The sequence below is a fragment of the Mastigoproctus giganteus genome, unplaced genomic scaffold, assembly GCF_048544385.1.
Source record: "Mastigoproctus giganteus isolate SK-2022 unplaced genomic scaffold, ASM4854438v1 scaffold_15, whole genome shotgun sequence".
Classification (NCBI taxonomy): domain Eukaryota; kingdom Metazoa; phylum Arthropoda; class Arachnida; order Uropygi; family Thelyphonidae; genus Mastigoproctus; species Mastigoproctus giganteus.
The window spans coordinates 2,066,508-2,080,410 of record NW_028328292.1 but is presented as its reverse complement, the minus strand read 5'-3'; the positions used below and the strand labels follow the sequence as shown (position 1 = coordinate 2,080,410).

Below are 13,903 nucleotides of genomic sequence, written 5' to 3'. Positions count from 1 at the left end.
AATCAATTTCCTGAGCTTTGTGCCCTGCAATTGCAGGTACTTAATCACTGCTCAATACTCCACTTTGTCAACCATAGCGTCCTTCCTCAGATTCTGGGCTCCACCTCTGGTGTATGATCACCTACGGGATTGAAATTTCACATGTTAGTTACTGAATATGTAGACTACTTATATTAAAATGGAATCTTCCTACTGATGTTTTATCTAGGTCAGGGTACAAGCTTTTTTGATGCCCCCCCCCTCGTACGTGTGTGTTCTAGTAGACAATTCTTTGCAGAATTGAAAGGGATTGAAATTTCACATGTTAGTTACTGAATATGTAGACTACTTATATTAAAATGGAATCTTCCTACTGATGTTTTATCTAGGTCAGGGTACAAGCTTTTTGATGTCCCCCCCTCGTATGTGTGTGTTCTAGTAGACAGTTCTTTGCAGGGCTCTCCTGTCACATTCCTTCAGCCTCTGATGTTTTCTAGGTTGTTTTGTAGCGGTTTCAGCACTAGTCTTCTTCCATTTGCAGACGGCATCACCAATTGAACTTCAGTGCACTTAAAATTTCATGTACAGACCAGCTGCTTGATGTGGCACTATTATCATTCTGTGCTCGAAGTCTGTTATCATCATTGACCGTGCATCTTGCATTCACAATTATACTACTGTCTCCTGAAAGGCTTTCAAGCATATTTATAGTACATTCTGACCTATGCATTCAAGGTTTAGGACTAAATGGATTTCAGATAAACTAATGAGACTCGTGGAAGAGAAAAAAAATGCATGGGATGCATATGAATTATCAGGCGACACAAGCCTATGGCAGATATAAGCTGGTCTGTAATCAAGCCACAAATGAGGTTATGCAGGTGAAGGCAGATTACGAGAAATCTTTGGCAAGGGATGCAAAGAAAAACAGCAAAGGGTTCATTACTTATATAAACCTAGAAGGAAAGGGATGAATCAGATTGGTTCACTTAACATAGATGGTTTGACTATTGATGATCATGCTCAGGTAGCTGATCAACTGAATGAGTATTTTACATCTAAATTCACACACGAGGAGTTATTCAACGAGGGGAATGCTAGAAGCTTATCAAACTCTAATGGGGAGCTAAGTGATTTTTGTAATAACTGAGAGCAAAGCGGAGGAGAAATTATTGAAGTTAAATATAAGGAAGGCACTTGGGGTAGATGGGATCTATCCAGTTATATTAAAGAAGGCAGCAAAGGAAGTAAGCAAACCTTTAGCCATAATTATGAGAGCTTCCTTATATTCAGGGGGAGGTCCCCATGGACTGGAGGTGTGCAAATGTATCACCAATTCACAAAGGGGATTCAAAAGGTGACACAAGTAACTATAGACCTGTTAGTTTAACTTGTGTTCTGGGGAAAATAATGGAGTCACTGGTTAAAGAAGCATTGCAGGATCATCTAGACAAGACTGCAGTAGTAGTTAAGACAGCATGGGTTTGTTAAAGGGAGGTCTTGTCTGACCAATTTGATTGGATACTGTGATGTGGTCACAAAGAAACTGGATGCAAAAAATAATTTTGATATCATATACTTGGATTTCAGGAAAGCTTTTGATACTGTTGCACATGGAAGATGCTGAACAAATTGGAGCAGTATGGCATTAAGGGCAAGTTTCTACAATGGATAAAGGGATGGTTGAGTGGGAGAAGACAGATAGTGGTAATCAACGGACACTGCTCTTTGTGGACAAGTGTTATTAGTGGAGTTCTCCTGGGTTCAGTGCTGGGCCCATTGTTGTTTTGTGTATTCATCAACGATATTTGATGAGAGTATATCAGGCTGAATGTCCAAGTTTACAGATGATACAAAGGTTGGCAGGGTTGTTAATGACAGTAAATACAGTATGCTACTGCAAATGGATCTAGATAAGTTGAGAAAATGGGCTGAGAAGTGGCAACTGAAGTTTAACATTGACAAATGCAAAGTACTTCATATGGGTTGTAGTAACCCAAGAGAAAAGTAACAAACTGTGTGGCACTACACTCAGAGAAGTGGAGAGTGAAAAAGACCTGGGGGTAATTGTGCAGTCAGATATGAAGTTCATTGAGCAGTAAATTTGATGATAAATAAAGTTATATATTTATGTGAAAATAGAAAAGTTGAGTTGTTGAGTTGTTGAGACGGTCTGCCAGAGCAGGTCATGGTGCCTTGTCAATGATGCTGGCAGGGACAAAGAGGTGATTATCCTGTTGTACATGGCAGTGGTCAAGCCACATCTTGAATACTGTGTACACATTTGTGGAGGCCTCATTTTAGGAAGGATGTAGAGTTGCTAGAACAAGTACAAAGAAAGGGAACAAAGGGGTGCTCTTACCAAGATAGGCTTAAGTTCTGAAAATTCTAGTGCCTGGAGACTAGGCACATGCATGTTGATCTGATTGAGGTGTATAGAGCCTTATATTGGTTGAGCAAGCTGAATGCTGATAGGATTCTTCCTCTTGCTCAGATTAAGAATTTGAGGGGGCATAGATTCAAATTGAGGAAAGACAGTTGTAGAATAGATGTGTGGAAATTTGCCTTTAGCCAGCTGGTTTGTTGTGGAAGTTGATAGCTTAAATAAATTTAAGGCTTAACTGGATAAGCATTTGGACTGAATAGACAAGTGAAATGGGAGGTGGTTTTTTTTTTTTGGCTGATGCTGCCAAAAAAAAAATCCTAAAAAAAAAAAACCACCTAAAAAAAAAATCCAAAGGGTATACAGCGTATACCCACATATATCCTCTACTACAGCCCTGCTCATGACAACTCAGAATGGGATGAGAGCATTCTACCATGTCACTGTTGTCAAGATACGCAGCCTTGCACCCACAGTCATTCCACGTTCCATGTCGGAAATATCTTAACACCGACCCTTTCTTCCTCACAGAGATACTCAAAAACTGATCATCACACGTGTGAACTACAATCTTATATCAGCCATTTCCCAGCTTTCAGTTTACACCGGCATCACAGAACAGTTCACTCCTACACATGGGGGGGTGTTGATAATGCAAAGCTATGTGTCGTTTTTAGATTTTTAAAATTTAATGTTTCACAGGAACTATACTCCCATTTTTATGTCTCTACTGTTACAGTTAATAATATTACTCCTTTCTCATATGTATATATGCTTAAGAAATTCATCAACACTGAAGTTTTTAGTTTTCTCTTCTCCATTTCTTCATTACACAGATTGTGAAGGTTGCCTTTGAGGCCTTGAATCACTAAGTTCAGCCAAGTCTCAGGTGTTGAGCTTTTCAGCATGTACTACCAGTGATTTTTTAATATCACAGGACTGTATTTCTATACTGAACCATCCTTTCCTGCAATTTTTCAAGGAAATCTAGGAAAATTTGCAGTGCATCCAGGCCATAACTTCCTTTATGTAGCACTTATTAGAGGAACTAATTTCATTACAAACAATTAAAATGTTTTCTGTTGCTTTTTTGATGTCAAAGATTTTCCAACATATACTTAAAGTGGACTCTTTTTCTACATCATTGTCCTCCAAGCATTTAGTGAATGTGATCATACTGTATTATCACTTGAATTTGTAATCATATTCAGGTCCATGGAAGGCCTGAATATGATTGCAATGTAAGGAGTGTAAGGAAATCAGGCGAAAACTCAGCGTTGTTATGGGCCTATATGAGAGTTTGAAAGACAGGGTGGATGCCCTCGAAAGATCTAAATTGAGGGGCCATCAGGCTCTCAGCTGCCCTCAATGCCAGAGCTTGCACTTGGTCATCACGCAACACAGCTGCAACCTCCAAGGCAGAATGCGCTGGTCCCACAGGAACTAGTAGTTGTTGGTGACTCTATTGTCAGGAAAACGGGGAACATGCTTTGTAAAAAAGATAGGCGGAACAGGACCAGGGTATGTCTGCCAGGGGCAAAGGTTGATGGCATTGTAGAGCGGATATCATCTTTTAAGGGCACAAAAGGTGATATAGTTGTACACATTGGCACTAATGATATTAAGAGTAGGAGACCGGCAGAATTACTTAACAAGTACAGGTCACTGTTGAACCAAAGTCGAGAATTAGGGTTGAATTTGAAAGTGTCTGCAATTCTGCCCAGACACGATAGGAGGGAGTATATGATGAGAGCCTTGTCGATCAATTCGGCCCTGGAAAGATTGTGCAAGGCTCAAGGGATAGAATTTTTTTCAGCCTGGTCTGTACTTGTTAACAGGAGAGACTGCTTCTACAGGGATGGGATACACTTAAATAGAAAGGGTGCAAGAATATTTGCTTATGCTATCGAGGCAGTGTTAGGTGGATCGGAAAACTGATAGCTTGGGGGGATACAAGGACTAATAGTTTAACAGTAGCCATAGGCAGAGGTGAAGGTGATTCTTGCACAACTTCTATTAGAATAAGTAGCGACCTGGAGCGAGTGGTGTTGGGGGTTTCAGGGACGGATGGCAGTCATCCTGAAATAGGTGGGTATATGGGATGTGTTAGGGTAACTAGGAATAGGAATAAGAGCATGTGTGCTTGCATGTATACCAATGCTAGAAGTATAGTAAATAAATTTGATGAATTTGAAGTGTTGGTCAAGACATCAAAGGCGGATATTGTTGGAATAGCAGAGACGTGGTGTCACACAGATATAAGGAATGCAGAACTGGAATTTTGGGAGTACAATGTGTACAGAAAGGATAGACAGGATAGGAAGGGAGGAGGTGTTATGCTGTTAATTTAGAAAAACATAAAATCAAAAGACGTGCACCCAGTTGATATAGATGAACAGTGCACAGATGAGTCAGTTTGGTGTGACATAAGCACTGCAAAAGCAAAAATAAGAGTAGGAGTGTGTTATAGGCCTAATGACTCGAGCGAGTACAATGAACAATTATACAGAGAAATAGAGTGGGCCAGTAAATCAAAATGTCTTATAGTGGGGGATTTTAACTTCCCAGATATTGACTGGAACTTGTGGGTTGGGCACTCACACACTAGTCAGACTTTTGTGGATTTATTGGATGATTGTTTTCTGCAGCAGCATGTTCGAGAGACAACCAGTGAGGGTAAAACTCTTGATCTGGTTATCAGCAGTGATCATTCATGTATTAAGAATTTGCAGATAAAGAAACCACTAGGTGGCAGTGATCACAATGTACTGATGTGGGATTTACTTAAAGATATAATTACCATCAGGGGTAAAGGAAAGGGTTTTTGCTTTCGTAACGGTGAGTACAGTGGTCTCAGACCGTTTTTAAATTCTGTACAGTGGGATCAACTGACGATGTTACCAACAGTAAATTCTAAGTGGGAAGCATTCAACGAATTAATCGTGGATGCTACTTTTTAAGTTTCATACCTATTAAGAAATATTGTTCAAGGTTTAGGCCTAAATGGTTATCAAATGAACAAATGAGACTCGCAACAGAAAAGAAAAATGCATGGGATGCATATAAATAATCAAGCGACTCAGAAGCCTATGGCAGATATAAGCTAGTCTGTAATCAGGTCACAAAGGAGGTTAGGCAGGCAAAGGCAGATTATGAGAAATCTTTGGCAAAATATGCTAAGAAAAACAGCAAGGATTTCTTTAGTTATATAAACTCTAAAAGGAAGGGGATGAATCTGATTGGTCCACTGGATATCGATGGTACGGCTGTTGATGATCCTGCTCAGATAGCAAACAAACTGAATGAGTATTTTGCATTTACATTCACACATGAGGAGTTATTAAGGGGTTTGAAAATGGCAGAAGGTTATCAAATTGTCGCAGGGTGCTTAATAATTTTGTAATAACTGAGAGCAGAGTGGAGGAGAAATTGTTGAAGTTAAACATAAGGAAGGCACCTGGGATGGATGGGATCTATCCAGTTATATTAAAGGAGGCAACAAAGGAAGTAAGCAAACTTTTATCCATAATTATGAGAGCTTCCTTGGACTCGGGTGAGGTCTCCACAAACTGGAGATGTGCAAATGTATCCCCAAATTCACAAAGGGTTATCGAAGGGTGACACGAGTAATTACCGACCAGTTAGTTTAACTTCTGTTACGGGTAAAATAATGGAATCACTGGTTAAAGATGCATTGCAGGATCATCTAGACAAGACTGTAGCAATAATTCAGACACAGCATGGGTTTGTTAAGCCGGTGTCTGACAAATTTGATGGGATATTATGATGTGGTTACAAAGAAACTGGATGCAAAAAATAATTTTGATATCATATATTTGGATTTCAGGAAAGCTTTTGACACTGTTGCGCATGGAAGACTATTGTACAAATTGGAGCAGAATGGTATTAAGGGTAAGTTGCTACAATGGATAAAAGGATGGTTGAGTGGGAGAAGACAGAGGGTGGTAATTAATGGGTGCTGCTCTTCGTGGACTAATGTTATTAGCGGAGCCCCACAGGGTTCAGTTTTGAGTCCACTTTTGTTTTGTATATTTATCAATGATATTGATGAAGGTATATCAGGCTTAGTGTTGAAGTTTGCAGATGATACAAAGGTTGGCAGGGTTGTTAATGACAGTAATGGCAGTGTGCTACTGCAACAGTATCTATATAATTTGGGCAGATGGGCTAAGAAGTGGCAACTGAAGTTTAACCTTGACAAATGCAAAGTACTGCATATGGGTAGAAGTAACCCCAGAGAAACATACCAACTGTGTGGTACTACACTTAATGTGGTAGAAAATAAAAAAGACCTGGGAGTAATTGTGCAGTCAGATATGAAGTTTTCTGAGCAATGCAGACAGGCTGACAGGGCAGGACATGGGGTTTTGTCAATGATATATAGGAATTTTGCTAGCAGGGAGAAGGAGGTGATTGTCCTTGGTCAGGTTGTGCCTGGAGTACTGTGTACTGGTGTGGAGGCCTCATTTTAGGAAGGATGTAGATTTGCTTGAGCGTGTACAGAGAAGGGGAACAAGATTGGTGAGGGGAATGAAGAGATCCTCTTACCAAGTGAGGCTTAAGTTCTGCAAATTGCAGTGGCTGGAGACTAGGCACCTGCGCGGTGATCTGATTGAGGTGTATAAGGCCTTGAATTGGTTCAGCACGCTGAATTCTGATGGGATCCTTCCACTTGTTCAGATTACGAACTTAAGTGGGCATAAATTCAAATTAAGAAAAGACAGATGTAGAACAGATGTGCAGAAATTTGCCTTTAGCCAGCGGGTGGTTAATTGCCGGAACAAACTTCCATCTGTCATTGTGGAAGTTGATAGGTTAATTAAATTTAAGGAGGAACTGGGCAGGCATTTGGAGGGAATGGTGTGATTTTTTTTTTTTTTTTTTTTAGGCTGATGCTGCATAAGTTCATACACTTGCTTTCTTGCATCATGTGCCACTACTACTACATTCTTCGAACTCCCTCTTTTCTCTCTATATGTATGTATCTCTTCACAAGAGACACTGCATTCACAAGTCTTAACAATACATGCAAAGCATGCACAGACTGTTTGTAGCTAATGCGATGCATTGAAAAATTAAATGAATTTCTTTTTTACATAAAAATTGTATGGAAAAAAAAATAATAATACTTGCAGGATTTCTGTTGGTCTGGTTTTAATGAAATTTGGAATGGCTAGACAAATATTTTTGGAAGGTCCAAATATAAAATTTCATGAAAATCCGTGCACTGGGATTTCCTCTGTTTCATGGACAACAGACAGATGGACAGACATGGTGAAGATAATAGGCATATATACATATATGCCTAATGTCTATCTATCTATCTATATATATATATATATATATATATATGGAAAGCATACATATATATATATATATGGAAAGCATATATATATATATATATATATATATATATGCTATATATGTGAAAGACTAAAAAGAAATTTTGAAACTTAGGGAATCTGTGAAAAATTTTTAAATGAGGGAAGTCTTTTGTTACTAATGTGTGATGATCGCTTGCAGTGTTACTGCTTGCCTTGCTCACATTGTTACTGCTATCCTCGCTAGCAATGTAACTGCTTTCTTATTTTTCTGATCGCTTGGTCACTTGTTGGCACCGCTCCTGCCTCCACGTGGCGGGGCCAGTAACTTGGGAGAAGGAAGCTTCTCTCCCAGGGCTAAAAGGAGCAACAGTGGATTGCGACGAATATCCACCACTAGAACCAGTAGGCTCTCAGCATACTGATACCTGTAGAATGGAAGACTAGTTCAGTCTCCCAAAAATAATGAAAAAAAGACTGTAGCAAATCAGAACCACCAGCTTTTCTGATAATGGATTCATTATTGACTCAACTGGTAAACAAATTGTCTCCCTTTGTCATTCAGAGATGTCTTTAAAATGCATCAGGTACACCAAAAATAGTAAAACGATTCCGGGCAGGAGATCTGTTAATTTAAACCACGCAAGCAAGACGTTCTGAACAGTTATTGAAACTGTCATATATGAACGGAATCCTGATTCAAGTCTCGCCACATAACACCTTAAACTCCTCAAAGGGAGTGATAAGTGGGCGGGATCTATTGAAGTCACCGAAGAGGAGATAGTCATGGAATTACAAGAGCAGAAAGTAACTCAAGAAAGAAGAATTATGATCTGGAAGGATGATAAGCTTGTTCCAACATGTAATATTATATTGACCTTCAGCACACCTAATTTGCCAACCTCAATTAAAGCAGGCTACCTTGCACTGTCATATCTGACCATGCATTCCAAACCCTTTAAGATGTTTAAGTGCCAAAAATTTGGTCACTCCCAGACAACATGCAGAGGCGAAATTACTTCTCCTAATTATGGGCCAAAAAATAATTCACAAACAGAGTGTACTGCAAAGGCTCCGGAATGTCCAAATTGCAAGGGTGATCATCCAGCATATTCAAAATCATGTGACCTCTGTAAAATGGAAAAAAGAATACAAAAGTATAAGATTGAGAATAAAGTCACATATCAAGAAGCAAGAAAACAAATAAAGGCAACAATTCCAAAATGCACATACTCTTCTGCTACACAAAAGTGCCAGGCTGTGTTAACCCAAACTGAGGTATCAATTCCGCTTAATACATCCATTGCAGAATGGGCACGATCTGTACTATCGACACATCAACCTACTACCAAACTTGTTTTAGTTGATGAAATAAATAATACCCCTATCACAGGTTCACCTAAAATTATACCACATGATAAAATGCCAAATAAACCAAGAAGGCAACAAGCCACTGTTTTGCCAAAACCAAAATCAAAAAAGCATGGACTCCGAAGATATAAACAGATCACCTAACAGTGCTCAAGATGAAGCAGTACTTGTTCTTCGTGCAGAAGATGATATAGAGACTGGATTTTCACCTGGTCAAAATATTGATTTAGAAGAGAGTACAGATTCCAGACGCCCTCTTTTTCCAAAAAAAGATAAAATAAAATATGACCGTCAAAAGCAAAAAACCACTCACAAGAAGCAAATAGACTTACCTTCCCTCTTCAAAACCAGATAATGGAGCACAATATACAATGGAATTGTAGAGGTTTATGCAGCAATACCGATGACATCTATGATTAAACTCCTGGTATAATCCTATAGCTCTTTGCTTACAAGAGCCTAATCTAACTCCAAAAGTAACTCCATCAAACAAAAATTATAGAAAAGATTGAAACTCTATGTTATCTGCACATGGAGGTGTTGCAATTTTAGTTAAATATAAAATACCTTCTAGGAACATTCCACTTCAAACCCACTTAGAAGCTGTTGCAGTACGTGTATCAGTTGGACAAACACCAACTCTAGCATCACTGTACCTTTCACCTAACAATATCTGTATGTTTAAAGAACTAGAAGATGTAATAAAACAAATACTACTACCCTTTTGTCTTCTTGGTGACTTCAATGCACACCATCCACTATGGGGATCTGCCCACATGGACAATAGAGGACACTTGATTGAGATGATATTAGACCAACTGAACCTAACATTACTAAACACTGGTCAAAATACTTATACTCACCTTCCCACTGAATCTATGTGAGCAATTGATTTAACAATTTGTTCCCCCATATTGTATCCAGGTATAGAATGGACAATTTTAAATGATTCACACAATAGTGATCACTTCCCAATTGTATGTAGAATCCAAACACTGCAAACCCGATGCCCTGATCATCGGATAAAATGGAGATTTTCAAAAGCAGATTGGGAAAAATATTTAACCCGTCTTTCTTTTGATAGCAAATTAATTAAACTGCAATCCATTGTTGACGTCACAGATGAAATGAAGCTTGTAGCAATGTGAAAAAGGAAAATAATAAAGCTTGGAACCTGTTTTAAAAGTTTCCAACTACCAACAATCTAATTCAGTATAAAAGGCTTAAAGCAAACGCTTGACAAAGCATTTGCTTTACAAGATAAATTTCCATACCACCCAATATCATGCCTATAATTAACCTATTTGAACTACAAACAGCATTAAATAGATCACATAATAGTGCAGCTGGATCTGATGGAATCTATTATGTAATGCTGAAACATAAAAACAGTACTGCCTTGAATTTATGAATTTTCTATTAATATTCTATAATCGGATTTTTCTTGAAGGTACATATCCGTCTGGTGTCACTGTTATTTTAGCCTTTCCTAAACCAGGAAAAGATCAAATCACTGTCACAAAATTACCGATCTATCTCACTCACCAGCTGCCTAAGTAAAACTCTAGAAAGAATGATACGCAGACGGCTTACCTGGTTTCTTGAAACTAAAACAGTTATGAACAGCAATCAGTTTGGATTCCAATCCGACAAAACAGAACCACTTTGGATCTAATGTGAAAGCGGATACTAATATCCATAATGCTTAAGTCAAAAATGAAAATCTTCTTATGGTAAGTCTTGATATTATTATTATTAGCCATATGGTGCAAGGAAGCCTGAGGCTTATGCTTCACTGGCCAAAAAAAATTTCCCTATTACCCTGAGAGAGAGAGAGAGAGAGAGAGAGAGAGAGAGAGAGAGAGAGAGAGAGAAGTAGAAAGGAATCACCAAGAAAGAGAAGAATGATGATATCCAGCTCAGGACCCTGGGTGTGCCAAGCCCATACTCACCAGATGTAAGCCCCTGGGGGTATAGAAAAGGCTTTGAACACTCCCTGGAGGCATGACATATTGAGAGAACTTTTTTCCGTAGGATTGCAAGGGCACTTACCATAATTCATTAGAAATTTTCTTCAACAGAGAACCTTTCAGGTCCGCTGTCGATCTGTACTTTCTCGATCCTACACTCAAGAAAAATGTGTCCCACAAGAATCAGTACTTAGTTTTACCCTATTTTCACTTAGACTGAACACCATAACACAGAACATCCCCAATACTGTAGAACTGTATATGTATACTGACAATATTTCTATCTCTTACTGTTCACAAAATATTTGGGAAGCAGATTTGAGATGCATCCCATCATAAAACAAATCTTTCCTGTTTAAATCATCTATGGAATAAAAATCATTCTGTGAAATTTTGCTGGATCCCAAGGCATTCTGGTATCACAGGTAATGAGAGAGCAGACTAGGCAGCCGAACATCCAAAACGTACAATACCATCACATTACCAAGTACCGTACGTGGATTATTTGAAACATATAAAAAAAAGTGTGTACATTTCAGTGGTCAGAAATATGGAAGTCGCAAAGGAATAACACATTGCTCCAAATCAAAGAGGAACCAACATTATGGAATTCCAGCTTCAGACAAAACAGACAGGAAAGATTTGTACTATCAAGACTAAGGATAGGACATACTCACCTAACCCATATGTTTCTTCTGCTCCAGGTGGGCAGGAGCAGCAGTGTGTAGCACATGCTTCTTGATTAGACCGGGGTTCGAGCCCATGACCACCAAATACAGAGGATACAGAAAGGTCATGGAATGACCACCGCATATCCCCGGAGCAATATGGCCTTAGTTGCTAATGCTCCTAAAAACCATAACAACATCTCGCTAGGGACAACCCACCTCAATGTATGCACTGTACATCATCACTTACAATCAAACATATACTTTTAGAATGTACACACTTTTTCCAATTCAGAAAAAATACTTTCCACTGTCAGTCATAATTGCAAGAACCTCTATCGCTTTCCCACATCATTGGAAATAATGCTAATCTAGCTGAACTGTATACCTTCCTTAAACAAATACACTTATATGAATTCCTCTGATACCAAACTGGCCAAATTATTATATAATTATAGAATGATAATATGGGAACTGTCACATTTTGGCCACAGATGCCCTTGTGTCCTTAAATACCAATACAAGTACTAATGTTTGAGTATTGCTGAAAATTATCATAGTTTTTGACCCTGGAATATTCCTTTAATATTTTTTAGCTATTCGTCCAGAAGATCGGGAAGCTGCTAAAATTAATGGTACCACTTTAGTTCATCCAGGTGAAGCACTTAAACCCAAGGAATCTTCAGCAGTTAGTTCTGCTGGAGATAATAAAACACAAGGGTTAGCACAGATTGCTAAAGATGAAGAAACTAATTTGCAACTGGAAACTGTTGCAGAAGACACAGTTTTACATAAAGAATCTGTTAACAGGTAAAATATGTTATTAATGATCTGAATCTAGGTTATTTTGTATTATACAGTGAAAGTTAAATTATTTAAAAACAGTTTAAAAATCATTAATTTAAAAATTCACAAACAGTCACTAATTCAATATAATCAAAATACTGGTTACTCTATACCCAAAATATAATTCAAAACGTAAATTTATTTATGTATTTTAAATATTTTTGAGTGGATTAGCACATTTATTTTGTAATGGATTAGCACGTTTAATACTGTACTCTTCAGTACCCCAGAAAATATTTTCTTTTCACATGTATTTATAAAATTATTCATTTAACAAGAATAACACTGTCGATTCATTCATAAGTTATTTCTCAGTTTACTTACTTTTTATTTATTCATTTTTGGTTTAACGTGGGAAAAAAATATATCACTATTCAATTTCGGATGTCTTAGCTCTTACTTTGGAGTGGTTATCAACAGAGAATATAGTAGGCATAATAAAAGATTGTGTGTGCAAACCAACATAATCTTTCAATAGTGAAAGATTATGTGGGTTACACTGCATAGAACACAAGGGAGGAATGCCAAGCTGTTAAATAAACAGCTTCATAGTATGTATAATTTTTAATTACACCCAATTTTTTGTTTGTAAATCAGAACAGTTTTTTTAAGTCTTTGGTAGTCCACCTGAGGCTATTAGACCCAGATCAAGCGATTTCATGTTATAATTTCTTCTCTGTCTACACAGTTAAAACTCCTACTACCTTTCAACAAAAATGTTTTCTTTGATTTCCCCATTTAAAATTCCACAAATTTCAGTCAGTTATTAAGAAAATTGGAAAAATGTTGGAACTATTAAGCCTGTTTTTTTTTTAGTTTAATTTTAGCATAAACAAGTAAGTGTGGTCCTTGCTAAACTGGCATTATAATTTTTGAAGTGTCAGTGCTGTGCTTACTTACTACAACGAATGAGAACTAGTTAGCATACAGTAGCCATACGTAGTGTCAAATCTGAAACCTTCACCTCCCGTGTAACTTTGCATGCAAAATAAATATTTCTTTGTCTTTGACATAATCACAAAATTTTCAGGAAAAATTCTGTATTATCTATAACTGTTTGAAAGGTTCCATTTTCCATTAGGAGTAGCAAACAAAGATAACACTGGTCAACACATAAAATGTTGCAAAAGCGGAATACCCAGTTTTGGATAATTTCATGCTGCTGAACACAAAAATCACATTAAAATTTGTCAGTTGGCTCTTGTTTTCAAATTATCAACTATGGCTCTTGGCAAAACTCATGGCAACACTGCGGTTTCAGTATCACCATGCTCTTATCACATGACTGGCAACTGTCACCTCGCTCTACATCACGTGATAAGTTGTTGTCAGCTCTGTTGCTGT

At 37.9% G+C, this 13,903-nt stretch overlaps 1 protein-coding gene across 1 annotated transcript in view; it reads left to right on the top strand.

Moving 5' to 3' along the window:
- Window positions 1-13,903, top strand: part of LOC150074908 (uncharacterized) — a 108,291-nt gene that overhangs the window by 35,640 nt on the left and 58,748 nt on the right. Inside the window, exon 4 of the mRNA XM_090389379.1 lies at window positions 12,310-12,523. Within this exon, the coding sequence (XP_090245505.1) occupies window positions 12,310-12,523 (214 nt within the window). The remainder of the gene's footprint in view (window positions 1-12,309; window positions 12,524-13,903) is intronic.